This window comes from Falco punctatus (genome assembly GCF_963210335.1).
Source record: "Falco punctatus genome assembly, chromosome: 10".
Taxonomy (NCBI): Eukaryota; Metazoa; Chordata; class Aves; order Falconiformes; family Falconidae; genus Falco; species Falco punctatus.
Window position 1 is genome coordinate 30,729,412 of NC_137590.1, and position 21,951 is coordinate 30,751,362.

Below are 21,951 nucleotides of genomic sequence, written 5' to 3' on the forward strand. Positions count from 1 at the left end.
GCCGGGTACCTGAGTCGGAGGGCCGTGACTGAGGGAACAGCAGCTTTTTGTTTGCAGACACTGGAGTTGTAGGGGACCAGCTGTAGCAGCTGAATGTTCACAAGCCCATGGGGCCTGCTGGGATTCATCCCAGAGTGCTGACGGAGCTAGTGGATATTACGGCAGGATCCCTTTCGGTCTTCTGCCAAAGGTCTTGGGAGGCTGGGGAGGTCCTGGCTGGCTGGAAGCTAGCCAGTGTTATTCCAGTCTACAAAAAGCGCATGAGGGAAGACCCAGGGAGCTACAGACCTGTTAGTCTAACCTTAGTTCCTGGAAAAATGAAAAATCGTGGAGAAGATTATACTGAGTGCTGTTGAAAGGTATTTAAAGAATAATGCGATCATCAGGCACGGTGAACATGGGTTCACAAAGGGAAGGTCCTGTTGAGTTTTATATCCTTCTGTGATAAGGTCACCCACCCAGTGGATGAAGGGAAGGCAGTGGGTGTAGTTTTTCTGGATTTTAGTAATATTTTTTTTTTATACTGTCCATCACAGCATCCTTCTGGACAAGTTGTCCGGCTGTTGAGTGAGTTCACGTTGTGCTGGGTGAGGAACTGGCTGAGGGGCAGGGCGCCAGGGGTTGTAGTGAATGGGGCTACGTCTGGGTGGCAGCCAGTCACTGGCGGTGTTCCTCAGGGTTCAGTTCTGTGCCCAGCCCTGTTCAATAGATTTATCGGTGCTCTGAGTGCAGGAGTTGAGTGCACCGTGAGCAAAATTGCTGGTAATGCCAAACTGGGAGGTGCTGTTGTCTTCTGAGGACAAGATGCCTTGCAGAGGGAGCTGGATAGCTGGGGGCATTGGGCAGTGATTAATGGGATGAAATGTAACAAGTCCAAATGGCAGACTCTGCGCCTAGCACAGAGTGACGCCGGGCACAAGTACGAACTGGGAGAGGAGCGCTGGGGAGCAGCCCTGCAGGAAGGGACCCGGGGTGCTGGTCAGCAGCAGCTCAGTACCAGTCAGCAGCGTGCCCTGGCAGCCGGGAGGGCAAACCCCACGCTGGGGGGCATCGAACACAGCATCGCATCAAGAGCAGTGACTGTCCTGCTGTATTCGGCACTGGGGCGGCCTCACCTGGAGCGCTGTGCGGTTCTGGGCCCCACAGTTTAAGAAGGATGTGAAGGTCCTTGAATGTGCCCAGAGGGGGGAACACAGCTGGTGAAGGGGCTGGAAAGCATGTCCTGTGAGGAGCAGCTAAGGACTTTGGGTTTGTCTAGTTTGGAGAAAAGGGGGCTGAGGGGTGACCTGACTGCTCGCTACAGCTTCCTGAGGAGGGGAGGTGGAAATGGGCATGCTGAGCTCTTCTCGCTGGTGTCCAGTGGCAGGATGTGTGTGAATCGCTCAAAGCTGCTCCAGGGGAGGTTTAGACTGGATACGAGGAAGCATTTCTCTGTGGAGAGGGTAGTTGAACACCGGAACAGGCTTCCTGGAGAGGTGGTCGATGCGCCAAGCCTGTCAGTGTTTAAGAGGAATTTGGGCAATGCCCTTAATACCATGCTTAACTTGGTCAGCTCTGAATTCAGCAGGCAGTTGGACTAAATGATCGTAGTGGTCCTTTCCAACTGAAATCTGTTCTGTTCTGTTCTATGGGCCACGGAGGACAGGGAGGTGATTCAAGACAGCCAGCACAGCTTCACCGAGGGCAAGTGTTGCCTGACCAACCCAGGGGCCTTCTACAGGGGGGTGACTACATCTCTGCACAAGGGAGGAGCTACAGGTGGGGTCTGTCTGGATTTCGGTAAGGCCTTTGGCACAGTCCCCCACAACATCCTTCTCTCCAAATCAGACAGATAGGGATTTGATGGACGGACTGCTGGGTGGATGAGGCAGTGCCTGGATGGTCACGTCCAGAGTGCACTTGTTAATGGCTCAATATCTGGCTGGAGATCAGTGACGAGTGGTGTCCCTCAGGGGTCCATACTGGGACCACTACTGTGTAGACAGTGGGATCGAATGCACCCTCAGCGGATTTGCAGATGACGCCAAGCTGAGTGGTGCGGCTGGCACACCTGAGGGATGGGACACCATTCAGAGGGACCTGGACAAGCTGGAGAAGTGGGCCCATGGGAACCTCATGAGGTTTAACAGGGCCAAGTGCAAGATCCCGCAGCTGGGTCAGGTGTATCGAGACAGGCTGGGGGGTGAAGGGGTTGAGAAAAGCTGGACGTGAGCTGGCAGCGTGCCCTCACAGCACAGAAAGCCAACTGTATCCTGGGCTGCATCCAAAGAAGCGTGGCCAGCAGGTCAGGAGAGGGGCATCTGCCCCTCTGCTCCACTGTGGTGAGGATGTCCCTACTCCCGGCAGGGGGGTTGGACTAGGTGACCTTTAAATGCCCCTTCTCACCTGAACAATTCATTAGTCCTGGAACTTGAGAAGTACTAGAACTGTTTTGAACAGCTCGTTTGATTACGTATCTTCTGTTTAACAACATGTATGTGTAACCACCACGGGCCGGCTGTATTCCTAGATCATCAGGGTGTATCCCGAGTGTATTTGGGGGAAAAAAAGAGCATCTTGCCCTAGATACACCAGTTGGGATTGTTGCTCAGTGGGTGTCTGCCTTGGAACGATCTCGTATTTTGTTTTGCCTGGTTGTTTTTTCAGGTCATAACTGTAGCCTTATTGTAACTTGCTTATGCTAGTTACAAATAATGCCAAAATTAATTCATAGTACAGGAAGAGAGAAAATAAGAGGAAACATATTGAATACTTTGTTTTATTAGGAGTTTGTTTATTTTTGCGTCCTTTTGTAAGCCAGCATTTGTTTTGGTTTTGCTTCAGCACATTCTGGACTGTTTCAACAGTCTGTCTCTTTTAACCACGTCAGTAGTTTGACCCCTCGCTATGAGCAGGGCCAGTGTTTGCTTCACTGGGAATCCCCACTGCACCTTTGTCACACCTGGGAGCTGATACACAGCATTTCTGAGTACCGCGTTGTATTGAGAGGAATGTGTTAACACCAAAGACAGCCCTTAGAGCAGCATTCATTCTGCTGCAGGTACCATCTTCTGTCCATCCCTCGGTGCCTGTAACAATGCTCTCACTGTTGAAACACTCCTCGAAGCCACACGAGTGGAGAGACGAGCGAGTCAAAGGATGGGACAATGGACAGTTTTGGTTCTTCTGTAGAAACAGGCCGGCTGGCTGGATTGATCCGGCTGCGTGACTTGCCAGGCGCACAGCCTTTACCTGGTAACTTGCCAGCAGCCTGTGCTGCCTGCACCGCACGGCTGCTGCAGACACAGCAGTAGTCCAGCCCACTGCCATGAGAAACAAGGGTGCCACCTCAGGTCTGCTGCAGCTGACAAATGTGGAACTCACGTAATTTTACCTGTCTATACAAGTACATGCTTATGGTGTACTTCAAATTCCTGCTGCCTGTAAAGGTACGTGAAATTTAAAAGGTTCACTGTTTTCATCTGCATTTGGGCAAGGGCAAATTTGTGCATTTAATTTTGTGCAAGACATTGTAAAAGCATGACAAAGTGGTTTTATTTGTGAAGTACAAGGTAGCATTTTTTAACAGCTGTTTTTGTACATTAAGAATCTGAAATGTAGTGAATAACGAAGTCCACACTCCAAGATGTGATGTTGACTGCTACAGACAGCACCCGAATAATCGTGCTGCTGAGGCCAGCTCAGCTCAGGAGCACACCCAGCGAGTCACTGTGTGCACACGTTGTACTCTTACACTCGCAAACACGGGGTGCAGGTGAACATTTCTGTAGGCATTTTGGTGGTCGGTGTTCCTGTACTGAGTGAGTACAGGCCTTGATACAGGACTGAAAATGGAGCCACACGTGGATGTCATGGTTCGCTAAAGGCAGCCTGCTGTACTAGCGGGACCCTCGCTGCAGTAGTGGGAGGCGTCTGAATCCTCGCACTGTGGTGTGGAGCAAGGACCGCCAACCCAGTTATCCCGAGGGTGGCCTAACCAGCAGGCTGTCCGCTGGTGTCCATCAGTATGTCCTTCGGAGCTCTTCCACTGGGCACAGCGAGTTATATTCTCCTTGTATCGGTGAGAGAAACATAAAGCAATCTGTTTGTGTGTAACATACTAAGCTTCCCAATAACAAAGTTTAATTCCTATAGTACAGTCTGGTTTTTGACCTTGCTGTCTTCCACCTTACTGAAAGGTCATTTTTGGCAGACAGTCGAGTCTAGAATTTCTTTCCAAGCCCCTGTGTCCTGTGAGTTAGTCTGGTGAGCCAACACAGTCCCCACAGGCGCACCAAGCACGTGAGTCAAGAAACACCCTATCGCAGCACTAGTGAAAAAAACCCCAACCCAACCCAAAATTAAGAACCAGTAAGTTTTCCTTTACTAACACAGAGACCAGTTGTTAGGGCTGCTTTTAATACGTGTGGCACAACGTGCTTTGTATGTCTTTGCAGCACCAGCAGGAGGAACGATGCTCATGCAGGCTGGCTGTGCAGCGTCAGAGGCTCGACAGCTCAGCCCTGAAGTCTCCATTGCCCTGGCAGCCCCACCCCAGGTACCAGTAACTGCGCTCTAAACGGAGCCAGCCGCACCTCCTACAGCAGCTTACCAGCAGCTCTCGAACTATGTTCCTCCTGTTCATATGGCACTGCTGCTTCTCTCTTTGCTTCAGCTTTCTCCCCTCCAAAACAGAGATGTCTATTTAGGTAAGCATTTTAGAAAAGGATCATCTCATAGGTGCGGCCAGCATTCTTAACTATTCATTGTTTGCTTTCAGCAGAAAGCATTCATAATTTGAAGAAGAACTTACGTGACAAAAAATCAGGATTCTCAAACTGTTAAATAACTAAATCAAAATCACAGGTCAGAACATCAGCAAACCCAGGACTTCGGAAAAAAATTGTAAAAGTTCAGCTGGACACCCAGTGGAAGCAGTCAGGCTTATTAAAAGCACACGCCCTTTTACTTACAGTGTTCCCCACCTAGCAGATTAAATGGCTATACTTTTTATTAAAGCTAAAAGAAAACAGCACATGTGTTGTTTAAACTAAATATTTTGATAAAACTAGATTTTTTTTAAAAGTGCGTAATTCTTCCTGGCTATTTGTTAATAGTTACAGATCATTTCAGGTATTCCATGGGATCAGAAAAAAAGTACAAATATAAGATCAGTGCTGGTCCCAAAAATACTGTAAAGATGACTAGTTACCAAACAGTATTTGGAAAACATAAACCTGTATGATGTTTATGACCTAACTCACTGCATTAGTGATTTATGTTCATATGTTGGATTCTTTCCTTTTCCAGCTAAGAAAATTACAATTAACTTTGAGGTCACAGAACAATCTAGTGCACTGGTCCTCTATTTAAATTATTTTTACTTGCACATCCCAGTAAAAATGCTGTTTCCAACCTCATGTATCATGAATACTGGACGAGAGCCCTGGTTAAGGGTTACAAAATTCCCTGTTTTTCAGTGGTTATATACCTACCACGTATTTCAAAGCAAATGAATGCAACATCAGCTCAGACAGACTGAGCTCCTGTGTACAAATGCAGCTGGAAAGGCTGGTCTAGTCAAGTGATTTTTCTCATCTTTGGAGCTTCACCATTTTTCAGGGGGGACACAGATTCCTGGAGAGCAAATAGACACCTGACACTATGTTCATTTTTCTCAGTTAACTTCCCAGGACAGCTTAAGCAGTGCCCAGAGACAGCTTCTACTCTGCTGTAACTACTGCTGTGATCCATCACCTGTCAAAATGCAAGATTACCCAAACCTGTGTCGCTCCTGACAGAGGAAACTGTGAGCCTCCCGATACTGACAGTTCCACAGATAAAAAGGTTTGTGCCAAGGTTCACTAAGCTTGTAATCAGAAATTTTTCTGATGTTCAATCTGACCGTGCTTTGAATTAGTTCTGTCAGTCGGCGCTATGGAGGACAGATGCTTCTCTTCTGCTTTCCAGTAGCTTTTTACATGTTTGAAGCTTGGGCGTTTTAGTAATTGTGCAGTTGATCATTCCTGCCTAAGCATAGTTTTTTGCTCTTGTCCTTACTGAACTGCATCCCGGGTTTTTCTGACCATTTTCCAGACTAATTTTGGTAGAAATGAGCGGGCCAAAAATTCAGTCCTTAATTAGTTGTCTGTCCTTAAAACCAGCTACACCTGGAAGGAGTCGGCTTACCCCACAGCAAACAGCACTGAGGTAGCAGGAACAGGATGCGATCGTCGGGCGGGGGGGACCTAAGGCAGCACACAAGTGGGCCTCTGCGCGGCCGCATCCATTTGGATTCTCACTGTCCTCTTCATGAAGATGGGTAAGAGGAGTATTTCTACAGTGTGTACCAATTTCAAGTCTCTGGGCTCACAGTTTGAGCAAACTTACAGGCTGAGAAGGATGATGCACCTGGGAAAGTCAGGACTGATAGCATAGCGCATACGGTTCTGTGTTTTGTTCTGAATTCATATTGGTGTTGAAGGTAAAAATACAGTTTAAACAGGAAATAACCTCCATAACTCTGTGTAGGTAATTTATCAAGGTGTTTCTGACCTTGGCTAGGGAAAGACAGCGTTGTTTCAGACAAATGAAGTTTAATATTTCCGCTCAGTGTTCTGTATTGACAAACACTGGAACCTCTATGAAATAGGCAAGGTAAATTACATGAAAACACAAAAGTCAGTCGTCGTACATAATGGTAAACAAACACATTTACTCCAGAATACCAAAGAGTTTCTTAAAAAAATTTACTTTGTAAAAAGCACATTCTTGCAGGTTTATCTAAAAATCTATAGAAGTCTGAACAAAAAAGACTGGTTAAATTATTGGTTCTCACAATTAAGACTCTTTTTTTGTCAGTTTTGATATTTCCCACTCTTTAAACCCCATATAATGTAAAGAAATCTATACCGTTACATACTCAAGTTCTACTGTGTATCACTGGTTTATTTAAGAAATGTAAAAAGATGAATTAGATGATGTTTACTATGGGAATAAAAAAAATTAAATAAATCCTAACAAAACTGCCCATTACTTCTGGGGACAGAAACATTCATGTAGCACTTACATACTCTACTTCTCAAAGTTTAAATAAACAAGTCAGAAACAAAGGTGTATTTCTCTTTACAGGCAGATATAGTCCCAACACATTCCAAAATGGGCATTTCTGCAGCTGTTTCCAAGCACTGGATCTTTCAGACTCTCATTAGTTGGATGAAGACAGCATTGGGAAATAAGAAACAGTTCAGCATCTACAAGGAGCTCCCAGAAATAAACCACCTCAACGTTATTTCCTTTCTGAGATACTTCTAAAGGTGTGTCAAATTACAAAACATCCTCCACAGGTAATTTTTCCTGTGTTCCCCTACTCCTGAGTGTAAGAAATTATTCAAAAAGGGAAAGCCAAAAGCCTTGTAACTATGGGGTACAGGCTGACTCACTGCATGGATCAATCCCACTGGAAAGTCAGCTCAAAAGAGAAAGGAAAAGCGGTCGGGCTATCAGTAATAGATAGAGACACTTACACAGAGACCATTAGAGAGGTATTTTTTTTAAAAAAAATCTTTTCCACAGAAGGATTTTACTTGTTCAAAAGTACTTTAAAAGAAGTTTCAAATAAAAGACTAGTTTTAGAAATATTTTGCAGTAATGAATGCCAAGACAGTATCATGGTTTATGCTGTCAGTTTGAACAGTAGGAAAGACAACTGAGTAATTCCGATACCACCAAAGGAAATTTCTTGACTATATATGTATGTATGTATATGTGTATGCACAGCACAGATGTTTGCACATCTAACATCGGAAAATGTTGAGAAAGTTGTAAATTAAACCCACCCCTAATACTGAGAATCCTGCCGTACTGGGCAGGTGTGTATGTCCGCTCGATATAACTACCAGTTGACCTTATTTTCATGTCACCAAGGGCAGGATTTTTTATTTGAAATGAACTGTTAGTTTCAATCCCAAGAAAGGAATTTTTAAGATACTAACAAAATTAACAAAGCTCCAAGATTTGTCATCTTTCCTGCATGTTTTACAGTCAAACACTGTAAGAGGTTTGTCTCTTAGGGAAATACCCTGTGGGATTTGCTAATCTTGGGCAGGGCCAGTTATCCAGGTTTATCCCTTAAAATGTGGGCAACTATTAGCAGTGTTTTGTTTTTCTAAATGCCCTGTTTAGTTACAGTAATGACATCATAGAACATGATGGCACATTTAATAGAAAAGGTCAGCTTCTTCACACATAGACATTTTAGATTCCTCTTTGAATCTGAAGGTTCAAGAGGCGGCTTCATGGGTTGTACGTAAGCACAAAGTTTGGCCTTCCTTCCAAACCCAGTTTTCTGAAGCATTCATGACAGTAATGCCCAATTTTTGAGATCCAGATAAGCCCACATTTAAACAAAGACAGGCAAGATGGCATTAGGATTCTCGTAGGGATGCACAAGCGTGTCATGGAGACAAACAGAAGTTAGAAAGAAACGTTCAGTCACACCAGCAGGCTTTGGATTAGGCCTGAAACAGACATAAATGGGTGAAAATGTCATCATGAAGAGATCTGCACGTCAGTCAAGCTGTTTGGTAGAGAAACAAACGGTGTGGGCAGAGTTCTTACCAATGTAATGCAACGTAAGCAGTGACCACCATAGTCTGCCAATGAACACTGAAATCCATGACTCACTCTAAGCGATGCCAAGCAGCGTGCCAATTCTCTGGCAAGAAATCACCCTGCTGTCGTTCCCCAGCACATACTGCTGCCTTGCCTGCATGCTGGACTTCCTCCGCGTCGTTGCACTTTCGTTTGCTTCTCTGTAACTGAACTCCTTGGATTGTGTATTCCTTTTCCTGGGCTTAGGGCTCAATATAGTGCAAGTACAATTTTTAAAAGTGTTATCTTCTTATATGCAATGCAAACACATGGAAAGGTCAGATAACTTAAAAGAGCCACGGGTCCTGGTTTTTGCCTTCAGGAGGAGCTCTTTCTTCGGTATTAGGAGAGCTGTATCTTAATGGCTTTGGTTGTGCAGTTTCTTTGCTAAGCTTCCATGCACGCCTTTGCAGCCATGTCCTGTGACTGGTGACAAGCACACAGGGTGGGAAACAGCACACGGTGAAAAACACGCACCGTACACAGCAGGATGACAGTAAGCACGTAAATGGTTGCATTCTTAGTGATAAACCCGTCCGTAATAAACCTGTTGTGTGTGTTTTTCTATATGGTGGCTGCTTGCATGAATGCTAAAAGAGGCTCTCATCCTCCAGATCCAGGCAGATATAAATGAAGAAGAAAAAGAGAAAAGACGATTATTTTCTGAGAAACAAGCATATATCTGGTGGGCAAATAAACCTAGTTATACTGGCAGCATTTATACCACACTCCAAGTGTCAAGCTCTGCTATACTAGTGAAGCACCTGCTTTCAGCATACAGTCCCCAGATCCCTGGCATTCACAAAATCCAAAGAAGGAAGCACACTGTGGTCACAGAGCTTAAATTCATACAGGTGGCAGTAAATCAGAGAGTGCTGCAAACCCCCTGCAGCAGAAAAAGAGGACTTCGGAACACAGCCCTTAGCGTGTAGGTGCTGAGCTGTGCGAGTACCATTCAAGGAGCCAGCTGTTCAAAGTGCTGTACTGTAAGCCAGAATTGCCACGCTGGAGAACGCGGAAGGATGAAGCCCTTTACATATGTTCTCCAGTATTTTGGTCTGTAACCTATTCAGCACTTCAGAATTCACCAATAACCTTGAACTGCGCAATGTGACAAATAACCCCAGTGAGGATTACCCAACTGGGACTGAAAGGCCACCCTACTTCAAAATGAGAACATATACACAGGGATTTAACACACTCCAATTCACAGACGCTAACTTTATAGGTGTCACTGACTTAGCTTTCTGGAGTGTCCCCATATGGAAAAACCTGTACATGTTTGAAACAAGAGAGTTGTAGATGGGGAAAAAAATTAAAAATCAAAGGGCTTAGAACAAGGGAAGTATAGTAACACACGTTACTAAGAAGCCGAAAAGCATCTATCAATCACCTGCAAGAAAGTATTTGAAGTGATACCAAATAGGAGTGCATCCTCACGGACTTGTGCTATGTAAAAGACTGAATAACCAGTGCTTTTGAAAACAGTTGTTTAAAAAAAACAACAAGAAACCTTGTCGTAGCATCACTGAATTCAGGAACTCCTGGGAATCCTTCCTAGTTAAAGAGCCATATTTTAAGACATTGTTTTTAAGACCTTTTTAAGACATTGTTACAAATCTTGTAAGAGTAAGCGTCGCTGCTGTAGCCCTACATAAAATCACAAGTTAGAATTGACAGTACACAGCATTTCTGTATCTTCAGGGTATTCTAGAACACTGAATCTCCAAATACATACAGTTAGGAATGAAATATAGCCCCCCCCCCCCCCGCTATTTTTTTTTAACTTCGGGAAACTCAGTGGGCCTGATTTAAGTTACTTGCCATGCAGCTTTTCAGTTCCTGACACTTGCACAGCAGCCTCATGTTTGTTCTGGGCCATCCTCATAAATTAATATGCCTGAAACATTTCAGCGTAATTCCAATTGCCTGATGAGAACTCTGTGTAATGTGGTTTGGTTTTCCAGTATTCCAAAATAAAGTGAAACAGTTTAGTCTTCACAGTGAAGTTCCAAAGAGGGACCCTCTGTCTACTAGTTGGTCACCCACAGCAATAGCTACAGCACAGGTTTAGGGACTAAGAACTTAGTTCTAGTGCCAGCTCTAAAAATAACTCTTTTGTTTGTCTGTTTGCTTTTATAAGCTGCCAATCACACCTGCACTGCCTTTAAAAGGCCAGTAATACTTACCTGCTGCCCCCGGGCTGCCGTAAGGCTTTACTGGCTGATGTGTAGCGTCTGTGAAGTGTTTGCTAAAGTATTGACTAACCCAAACACAGATTGAACCCCAGCCGGGAGATACTGCAGTAAGCATAGAAGTATCAAGGGGAAGACCTCCCAAAGGGAAGTGGTGCCTTTTTGGTGAGAGAGGGCTGGACCTTTGGCCCAGGTCCTCGCACCATGTCACAGATGTAGTATGCAACAGGGTATTTAGGATGCTTCACGGCACACACTCTGCCAGTAATAAGAGTCCTAACTGAAGAAAGCCCTCTGTAAATCCAGGTACATAGCACTAAAATATAATGATTCTGCCTTGAAATCCTGTTTTTTTTCTTAGATGAAGTTTCAATTTTTAGTTTCAAATACCAGATCTCCACATACAAGACAGCAGAAAAGGAGGCAGAGACTTCAGTAGAAAACACTGCTCTGTTTGTGTTTAGCACTGGAAGTTTCTGACTTTCAGAAATAAACGTAGTGGGGCACAACAAACCAGTATAAGGCAAAACCCAAGGAAAGTGTATTTTAATAGCTACGTTACGTTTATTAAGCACTGCTTAATAACTTTCAAATAAGAAAATTGCTGGAAAAGGCAGCTGCCCCTCAACCAAATCAACTTGGTACACCTACAGCTCCTTCAAAGACTTATTTTCTTTGAGCTGAAACTACGTCTTTAGAAATCCTTTCTAAAATAGCTCAAAAATACCGTAATGGTTAAAGACACATCAGGATCAATAGTTCTCCATCTAGCCAGGGAGGATGGGAGATTCTCCCTAGGGAAAAGAAGAGGGTGGCAGTAACTGGGTTATCTTCTGCTGTCCCCAGACAGGAATGAAAACCTCGTGTTGCACGGTGCCGGAGCTCACAAACGTGTTTGAACAGTGAATGTCATAGCAGTGCCCAGAGCCCACTCACAAAACATACTCAGGTTTTGTCTACTTGTAAGATTTTCTGGATTGGCAAAATGAGCAATCTCATGACATAATTTCCCAAGACATCAAGACTAAATGTCCTCTAAAATCACACCTGCTGAGACAATAAGCATAGCCTTTAAAAAAAATAAAAAATTTCAAAAGGGAGTGAAAATATTCCTGCTGTTATTTGGCAAGTCAACATAGGAAAGGGACATGATTCCTTAGGTGATGTTCAAGATTGCCTAAGAGAGCTGGGAAGTGTACTCTTACTAGGACTTTGGAATTCCCATCACTTACTGCGTCTGATCACACTGAGATTTCTGCAGCCAGTCTGGCAGCCTGCACAGGCCGAACTGTATTGTGCTTGCACGGCTGCAGCTGCAGCATCAGGAGCTTACTGCTTAAATGAGAGCTCAAACTTCCAAACAAGCTTAAGGAAAGAATATGTTGAATAACTGCCTTGCAATTTCACCCTATCTGTAAGCAATAAAATCAGCGAGATTGTAATGTTAAAATCTATTAAAATGTTTATAAATTCCATTCTGTTACTTTGAGAGAGTTCACGTTACAAATTACTGATAGTTCTAAGGGCATTGTGCCAGCTGGGGTAATCTCAGTAAGAAGCCACAGATACAGGGTCAAATGTGAGAAACAGATTGCACTGTAACATTGTAAACATCCCCTGTGAGTATAAAGGTAGTCACAAATCATGAGACTCATTGTTTTAAAGTCAGATGTGCGTGACAGAATCGAAGTCTGCAGTAACAACAGGTTTGAACAGCTGAGTCACATCCAAGAAAAAATAAAACCCCAGAAGTACAAAAAGGCAATTTGCAGCACAACTGCCAAGTGTCTCCCATTTGCTACATAAAAGCATAAATAGGCAGTTGCATTAACTGAACTTCTGCAATGTGCTCAGAAATAATAGTTTTAAAACAACTGACCATGCACACTACAACACAACCAACACCACATCACTGGGAGAAGGAAAAAAATGTATCAGATGGTTTGTCCTTACTGCTGTTTCTGCACATTCAGTGACCAAAAATGAGACAAGGTAAAAAATTCAAGCCTTACCAAAATCAGTGGTAAGATTGTAGCCTAAGAGATCAGTTAGCTATTCAGTTTGTACATAGGTGGCAGAAAACTTCCTATTTTACTGCAGTTCCTTCAGTAAGAATTCAGTAGGGTACTTAACACACCACCTGTCACCCACCAGCCTTAATACACTCCTGAGAAGCCTCTCAGCAGAACAGGGATGGACGTAGGCAGGTCCAAAACCTTCCTATTTGCATCCAACTCATTGGAACAGAGGTGCAAAGAGGTTACAAGACTCGCACAAAGTCACACGGTCAGTTGGGATTAAAACCCAGGTGACCTGATCGCCAGGCCTGTGTTCTAACAGCTGTTGGGCAGCCTAAAGACGAGGCTGGTTTTAACAGAGATCTGTGACTCTTCAGGACATTTCTGGCACGCAGGCAGTACCTAAGCACAGAATAGATGCCTCAGGATTCAGGGGTGCTTGCTAGGTTCTGACTCTTAAGCTGGACTTCATCCCAGTTCACGTGCTCGCAAGCTTTTGTCAGAGTAATTTTCAAGCTACCATTGTAGACTTAAATAAAACCATAATAAGCTTTCGGTGTTAATGAGCAATCCAATTACAAAGTATATAGGAAGGGTTTTTCTCTCAAAAATGTAAGCATAATTTTTCTGAACTGTGTTCTCTTTCTACAGCAATTCAGCAAACCAGTGCGCTGGTTCCATTAAACAGCTTCAAGAGAGCCGGTTAATTCCAGTCTTCTCAGTGAAGACCTGGATAAACATACTCTTACTGAAAAAGAGGAATCTAAATTTTTTAGGCCGTTAAATAAAATACAACATATAAAATAAGTTTTAATGCATTTTCATCCAATATACAGCATTTGTGAGTATCAGCTACTGAGCTATATAGTTCACAGCAAAATACCAAAACATCGAGATAGTTGTGCAAGTCTTCTCTTAGTTCCTTGGTGAGCAACAGAAAGAACTGAAAAATACCTACACAATTAACCACAAACACGGAGCAGAACCCTGGAAGGTACATTTCATACATGAAGAACAACAGAAACCCGTTTTCATTAAGTAGCACGTACATGAGAAGCCTGCATCTACAGCTTGATTAATTCTAGTGCAAGATTTCTGTGTATAAAACTACTTTCTAGTAATCAAAATGAGGGCTTTTGAGAAATCCGAGTCATCAGCCCATAATTCTAATAAAGGTGACTGCTGCTTTATTACAGGTGCTGCCCTCATTTGCCAAGCAATTTTACTGGTGAACACATGATTCTCTAAAACCAGGAAAAATCTTGCAAATGATGTTTTAGGAGCGCAGTGGGGGAACTAGTTAGAATGCCACAGAATCAAACCCAAAATCTTCCCTCTGACACCTGCCACATATCAGGAGAAACTCTTTCTGCCCAAAACACCAGGCAACCCCCCCCCATCCTAGCCTCCTAAAATATTCAAAGACAAAATACTCTGGTACTGGTCTAGAGTCATCAAGAACTGGTTTGCCTTGTGACATCCAGTCCTTGTTGCATCCTTATGTGAAATCACTAGTAAGTTAATAACTTGAAAAAAGCTCAGACACAAGAACTGGGAGTGATTTTTTATACTAAGGACTGGGTTGATTTCTTCCTTTTTAAAGGGGAGCACTAGGTGGGCCTCAGATTTTTATAGGTAGAAAAGTAGGTCTAATGCTCAATACTTCTAGAGACCTCACTGATATCTCTGCTTGTCCAAAGTCCCTCCTTTTGTTCATCAAAAGGGAGCCAAAACCCAGAAAGTTTGAATTGATGGCATCGGTTCACCACGACCAATAAAACTCGGTGGTGCCGTCCGACTCCACGATCTTTTTTGATTGTACAGCTACCAAGTTTTATTAGAGAGCCCTTTGCACTAAAGCTCCTTTGGTTCTAGCACCTCACGAGGACAGCCAGCTGGGAGCTCCAGCACTATTGTAAGGCAACTTGAATAGCGGGAGATTTGCCCAGGAATTATTACAAAACCATTCTCACAGACTTCTTAGCATCGGAATTTGTAACAATGGCCTACAACATCACTATTTTACGTGCCACATATTATCCTACAAAAGGAGTGGTGGAGTGATGTCTGCCTTCTGAAAAATAAACTCTATTTTAGTGCAGCAACACCCTTCAGCTCACAAAATCACTTTCAACCTTTTGAAAGAGGAAAAATAAGGCAACACTACAAAGAGAATCTTCACAGTCTGCCTCAGGGCTTGTGGGCAGTTCTGCTCATTGATTTGCAACCAGTGGTTTGGAAACTCCAGTTGCTGAATGTTTACTGAGAAAATTCCGATTATGTTTTAGGCAAGCTTCTTTATCTGCTGCCTTTTAATGTGTTAATTTACTCTACTGAAAAGCCAAAGGGCCAAATTCATCCCTCTGATAAGGTTTCTATTGTAGGAGCACCACTGGATGTGCACCGAAGGCATTACTCAGCTGTGGAGGGATCACTGAGTAATATTGTCAAAATAAACACTTCTCAGTTACACATCCTTGAAGAAAAGATAAAGGGATTGTGAAAGAATGAGAAGGAACAGAACATCAGAGATGAAGAAAATTAGATAAAAGGGCCAGGAAGAAACTGTTTGATGTAAACAGAGTGACAAGTTAGATTAAGAACTCTCATTAAAGCATGCAGTATTTGCCTATAAGCAGTTCAGGCAAGGAATTTGTTTACCTCTCTCTGCCAAAATCAACAGCAGATGCAAAAAATCATCAATATTGGGATTTTAAATACTATATAATCTACTGTACCCAAACAGTCACTAGGACTATGTGAGGGAAATAGACAGCTCGATGCCATTATATTCTTCGTCACACTAAATAAACAAGGTTATGCCACACTGCAGACTGACATGCAGGCCCTGCAGTAGCTACTACCAATAGGAGTGTGCAACTAACTACTCCTTGGTTACTTCAGTATGCATACATCTCTGAAAATACACACTGGTGCCAAGATTTATTGCTCGTGTGGAGGAAAATCTAACCGCGAGGATGGTGGAATCGCAGGTATGACTGTATGTTAGGACAGAACCTGCTGTGACTTTATCAAGTTAGGAAAACAAAATTTGGAGATGTGCTGGAAAACTTGCGACACCTTCTTGCACTGACATGCAGCAGTGGCGGTCACCAGAAAACTTCCATCAGAAATTATATAGATGCTAAATTAAAAGCAGCTGCTCCTGGAGCAGATGGCAATGGACAAGTGAACCTAAAGAACCCAGTACCTTGCTGAACAAGAGCGAGGAATTAGGGTTTGGCAAAGGCTCCCAGGCACAAATCCTGCTGTAACTGAGCCAGATTTAATGCCAGCTCCTCATTCCTTGTAGTCCCAGGTTAACATCCCCCTCTAGTGACCTCGACTTACAGCGGGGAATTTTTTCCTCAGCAGCTCCTTGGCTGATGTCCCTGCATGACTCTGTTAAGGGGATGGGAATCTGAGCTGCCACTTTCCTCCTGGCATTCTTACAGGTTAAAAAAATACCTGGCTGGGAAGAACGTGCAGTGAGATTGAAGTTACACAATGTGCTGGCAGCACAACTGTCCCAAGAAGTCGCTGCCTTTCCCCAGCCCTTCATTCTGACCCTTGTGCAGGAGTTCACTGCACATGAGCTTCCCTTCAGCCCATTGTTATGATCCACATTAAAAATAACCCTTTCTAAACCTCCTCCACTACTACAGCCAGCAGACTGTGTATCTGCACCGTGAGACACTTAGCTCCTTTGACACAGCGCTGTGCACAGAGAGGCAGAAAACTCTGTCAGTTGCCGCTTTCACAGGCTTTAAAGAAAACATATGAGTGGCGAGCCACCGAATGACCGCTGTGCAGGTTCCACCGTTCCCATGCTGGAGAGTTCTTGAAACCCACATCATACATCTATACCAGCAGTGGGAATTCCTGGCCAATTGTGCAGTAGTCTAACCAGAAAATTCTGGTTATCATGGGAGCTAGTTTTTAAAGACTGAGGTAACCAAAGGCCTAAGGGCCTTCTCTGTTAAAATCCGAAGTGAGATCACAGGTGGGGATGTGAAATGGTGGGCAGCTACCAGCTACAGGGGAAAACAAAGCATCCATGTGCAAAGCCCAAGTATCACACTGCAGCTCATGACCCATCGTTTTGATCATTTGCTGACAGAACTGACTGCTCAAGTCTCTCAAACAAAAGGTGTCTTTCCATTTTATACCACTGTGTGGAAAGGCTTTTTGCAAAAAGATGTGAAACAAATGACAGAGCCTCCTGTTATTCAAAGATCACATTTGACAGGCTGAGTCCATCAACAGAACGCTGTCCAAAGCCAGCAGACTTTTTTCCATAGATTTTTATAAAGATTAGAAAAAATGCTGGCAATTACTTAATTTCCATCCCTTATCTGAAACTTCCTTGTCTGTATACTGGGAAGGAGACCTGAAGGCAAATGTGAGGAAGAGAGCACATTTCTTTTATTAGTTGAAATTACACAGTTCAAACGGCACAACCTCTCCTTATGGCCTGTCCCCTATAGCCCAAAAGGGGCCGACAGCTATGAGACAAGCAGATTAGATCTCATTTTCTCATTATATAATCTTCGGTTGTGCAGTGCAAGAGTCTATAAAGAGTAAAAAGGAGAATCTGAATACAGACAGTATAAAACGCAACTGCTTCTCTCACATTTCAATACCCTTTCTGGTGAACTACTTACAAATTCTATCACTTTGTGTGCCATTTAGGGTAACAGTCTACAGAACAATGGCAGAAAGACTCATTATTTCTAAAGGTGTTTTACAGTGTGCTTTCAGTTGCAGCTCTTGGCTTTTGAGAGGTTCAGAAAAAAGAATGGCTTGTTCTTTGCTTGTGTTTTGAAATATATAAACAAATGCTACTTCATATAAATCAGGAAAAAAAGAAACAAAAAATCCGCACTATTTTAAGTTATTCTGTGTCCTGCCAGTGTCTCATTTGTATGCAGCATACTCTAGATTTGCCTAGAAGGATTTAGCTCAGTAGCTGGCACGTTTACATCAGAGAGCAACATACACAGTTTCAATTGATTTCAAGCGTTCTTACAATGGGAAATAAATATGAAAAGTGGTTGCTGCTCAAAGTTCAAAAAATGCAATCAACAAATTGTAAAATCGCAAAAGGCCAGACAAATTTAATAAAATATTTCCATTTACCTTCCTCAGCTTTACACAGCCTGTTCAAAATAGTTAAGATTCTCTGCAGAGCGCCTTTATCCAACTGTTTATATCACTTCATACAAAATATGTGTTTGAATTACCACAGCAATACAAGGATATAGATTCCCAACACGCGACATGCCAAATTCAACATAAGTTATGACTTCTTGGCATCGAGACATTTTCCTTTTCCTTTTCTGTACTCCAGATACATTGTCATTTGAAACAAATTAAAAAGCAGGTAGATGTTAAAACATAATGACATCTTAGAATTCAAGTGACTTGTGCAACATTGATTTGTGCTTTCTACTTCTCCGTTTCCTCCTACTGCAATTAAAATTCATCATGCCCTACGACATATACAATAGCAATGCATCAAGTTCAGTCCAGTATAGGTTTTCAGCCTTCAGACTTGGCTTTGTACTACATGAGATCCTTGCACGTTCAAAAAAGTGCATCTTTTTTGTGATCTTTCTTTTATGTTGGATGATGTGAAGCTCTGATTAGTCAATGTGGGAGTGCAACCTTGAGGTATGATTACAGCCTCAGAATTATTCTTAAATGTAAAAAGAAACTTCTCGAGCGTGCACGCCCTTTCTGGATTTAAAAAAGACACCGTTATAATGGTGCTACTAGAGCCACGGTACAGTACCTCATGGCACATCTCCATACCATAATCAAGGACATGAGACAGAACTTCTATTTACACAAAATTTATGTCACTTCCAGAAAAATATGACAGAAAAAAAAAGGAAAAACTTTATTTCCTGAATTTTTAGAAGATTCCTTTTACTTTCTCTTCAACAATAGACTGGTCCTTCACAACTGCATTTTCCCTGACCGTAAGTGACACGAGATGAGTGGATGCTCACCCATGCCCTTTACTCACAAGCCAGCTTGCTGTCAAAACTTGAAAGGGCAATAGCAAAGGCTTGTAGCGCGCACATGGGGTAGTTGTAGTCCATGGTGAACACATCCTCAGCCACGCGGCCAAACTGCATCACTATATAGTCAGCTGCAAGAAAGGTCATAAAAAGTGACAAAGCATTATTTTTGTTTGCAGCCCTTACTAAATAAGTACGCATTCAACATCACCCTCTGGCCTAGTTCAACAAAATGCAAACAAAACATGCTCACTCATCAAACTTCGCAACACTTATTCATGCAAGTGGGTGTGCTGATACCAGAGGAAGAAGCAAGGATAGCTTGAGTGAGGAACAGCTGAGTGATAAAGGATTGCAAGACCTGTTACTGTCAAAAAAATTACACAGATAAAGTGGGTTTTGCAAGCACAGAGAGAAAATTGCTTCTGTATAGAACGCTCAAACCTCTTATATAAACCAAGTGCCCAGTTTCTTATGTACTGAGAACCAATTAATTCTATTCCCACTTAACTTCAGGCAAGTGGACAAGCAAGGACAGCACAGGAAGAGAAGGCATGATTGCGATCTAGACCTAATCATGTCTCCTTATATTCAGAAATTCTTTGACTTTTTTTCACTTTTTCAGCAAAAGGAAACCTCTGCCTCATTCAAGAGTTTGAAATGCCTAATTGCAGATGCAGGTGTAATCGTTTCACCTTATAAAGTGCAGCAAATACATACACCAGTGTTTCCAATTCAGTACTCTCGAAGGCTGGCAGAGCCACTTTCACCAGTTTCCAATGTTCCCCAGCAGTCCAAGCACGGCACTAGTTTGGCCCAGTGTGCTTCAGCACTGAGTGATTCTGCCTGCCTGAAGGGAGCATAAAGTGGGGCACTGTCATTCCACGTGGGCACTTGCCTGTATCCCTGCTCCAGAAACTAAGCTTGAGAAAAAAGGGGGCTGTACATTTCTGGCAGAAAGCAGCACACTGGTAAGGTCCTAGTGAAGATGTGAAAGGCAGTCCTGACATTTTCAGGGAGTTCTGTAGAGCTAATGCCACAAAGCCTAGTAACAGCAAAGTGGCTGGGCAGTGGGACCAGTCTGTCGCCATCTCCTGCTGGGCAGTGTATGGGGACCAGCATGAACAAAAACTCCAAGGAAGGACTGTGTGGTACAAGAACTTGGAGCGATACTACCCCACAGTGCTGCTGACTGGAAGTACCACAGCCCTGAGAGCAGAAATTATTCAAATGGTTGCTCAGTTTACAAGCCAGGCAGCCAAGGGAGAAAAGTAAGATCACACATAGCAGAATCACCCACCTTAAGCATGAGCATTTGAACCCAACCTGCATCAATGTCATGGCCGCAAGGCAGAGCAGCGTTAAGTTGGACCCACATAACTACATTAAACTCGCTTAGGTAACAACAGTAAGGGCGGAATCACTGCCAGGCTGTGCATGCAGGACTGTTTCTGCACATTACAGACAAAGCGCGATACTTACGATCGTTATCATGAATAATCTGGAAGTTTTTCACTGAGGCCTGTGTGACTCGACCATGGAAATTTAAAACATAGGACTGGGTGTCATCATTCCAGACTGGCGTTTTGTTATGCAGCTCAATGACACTCTCTGTATTTTTGTTCTGCCATCCTGCAAGAAGTGTCTCATGTTCCTGCACACACCACAGATATACATTTCAGTTTAACACTCTCACAAGACAAAAAAAGTTCACAGAAAAAAAAAAGCTCATAAATCCTGACCCAAAGGCTAAACTGTCACCCTCCACCCTCAAAACAGCATCACTGAATGAAGCAGAGAACTCTGAGTGTCTTAATGCCAATGTGCATTTGAGTCCTTTCCACAACCTGGAAAACATTAGTTGTATCTTTTGTTATCAAAATACGTAATGTATTTGTAGTGCTTTTGTGAGTCCCAGAACTAGTCACATACCCATTGTTCTGCAATTGTGTTTAACCTCTAAACGTTCAGAAATGCAAAAAAACAACTCTAACTGAAAAATAATTCAAGTAATTTTTATCGTTGCAAGATGGTATGACTTACGTTTCGTGGTCTGATGGAAACTCTTTCGTGGTCCATATTCATTCCTGGTATGATCACACTCATTTTACGAGGTCCTTTAAATCCCAACACATTTGTTTCCTAAAAATATTTAGAGGAGAGTTCATCATGTTCTGTATTTTTAAAGTTAATTTCTTCAACAGAGAGACACAGTGGCAGCCCAGGGACCTTATTTGTTAGGCAACTCAAAAAACATCTTGAAACTTGTGCCTTCACTGGCACTGCCAAACATTCTAGCTTTGTCTTAGAAGCTCCAACAACAGGAAAAATGGAAATAGAGGTTTCCAAAAACACTCCTAGCATGGGCTGCCAGCAACCTTAATACAATTTAAAAAAGCCATAAATAATCCCTTTGTTAAAAAAGGACATGAACTAACCAGATTTCTTGGCTACTGCCAGATCCCAAAATAAAGTAGCTGTAATTTAAAAATCATAAAATGCAGTCACACATTTTGATGAGAGACAAAATTAAATATATGGGTCCAACTCCATTTATTCCAGAGCCAGTACAAAAGCAAACAAGAAGAAGCTGCCAGTAAGAGCATCTGTTAGCAGTGCTGTGGTTTTCAAAGTCTTCAGATATGTTATGCTTAGAGATGAGCATGGTAAAAACACACACACATTAGCATGAATACAAATTTTTGAGCTATGAAAGCAGGGAAAGTAAAGAAGTAACATGGGCAGCAAAAATAAATCCATGGAAAATACAAGTTCTTCCATTAAACATGATTTGATGCCTTCCTGACCAGCATTTCACAGAAGTGCTCCAGTAATGCACTATCCTCTCAAAACACAACCACTAAAATCTAAATAGGACTAAAATCTTATTTTTATCTGAGGCTTTCTTTTATTTTTTTTTTCCACAGAAGCAACTAGGGCCAATTATTTCAGTAAGTCATCATCTACTTTTGAGAAAGAAAAATGTAAAGGGCAGTACATTAACTCTGGTAAATGAAGCAGTGACTAAGTCCATCTCCTCATGTTTTGTGCGATTTTATTTCCTCCTCCCGCCCCCACCCC

At 42.9% G+C, this 21,951-nt stretch overlaps 2 protein-coding genes across 24 annotated transcripts in view; one reads left to right on the forward strand and one right to left on the reverse strand.

The window, feature by feature from the left end:
• RIC3 (RIC3 acetylcholine receptor chaperone) overlaps positions 1 to 21,951 on the forward strand; it is a 415,628-nt gene that overhangs the window by 21,948 nt on the left and 371,729 nt on the right. For 2 of the 17 annotated variants that reach the window (XM_080404789.1, XM_080404797.1), the window contains exons 7-8: positions 1,641 to 5,826; positions 6,144 to 9,198. The gene's annotated coding sequence lies outside the window, so the exon portion shown is untranslated. Of the gene's footprint in view, positions 1 to 1,640; positions 5,827 to 6,143; positions 9,199 to 13,495; positions 17,988 to 21,951 lie in introns of those variants that run through there. The other 15 variants (XM_080404805.1, XM_080404791.1, XM_080404792.1 and 12 more) reach the window with 15 other exon arrangements.
• Positions 17,248 to 21,951, reverse strand: part of TUB (TUB bipartite transcription factor) — a 163,466-nt gene continuing 158,762 nt past the window's right edge. For all 7 annotated transcript variants that reach the window (XM_080404749.1, XM_080404751.1, XM_080404754.1 and 4 more), the window contains 3 exons: positions 20,914 to 21,012; positions 20,353 to 20,524; positions 17,248 to 19,001 (listed from right to left, as the gene is read on the reverse strand). In XM_080404749.1, coding sequence (XP_080260875.1) covers positions 18,868 to 19,001; positions 20,353 to 20,524; positions 20,914 to 21,012 — 405 coding nt within the window. In that variant the 3' untranslated portion in view covers positions 17,248 to 18,867. The remainder of the gene's footprint in view (positions 19,002 to 20,352; positions 20,525 to 20,913; positions 21,013 to 21,951) is intronic.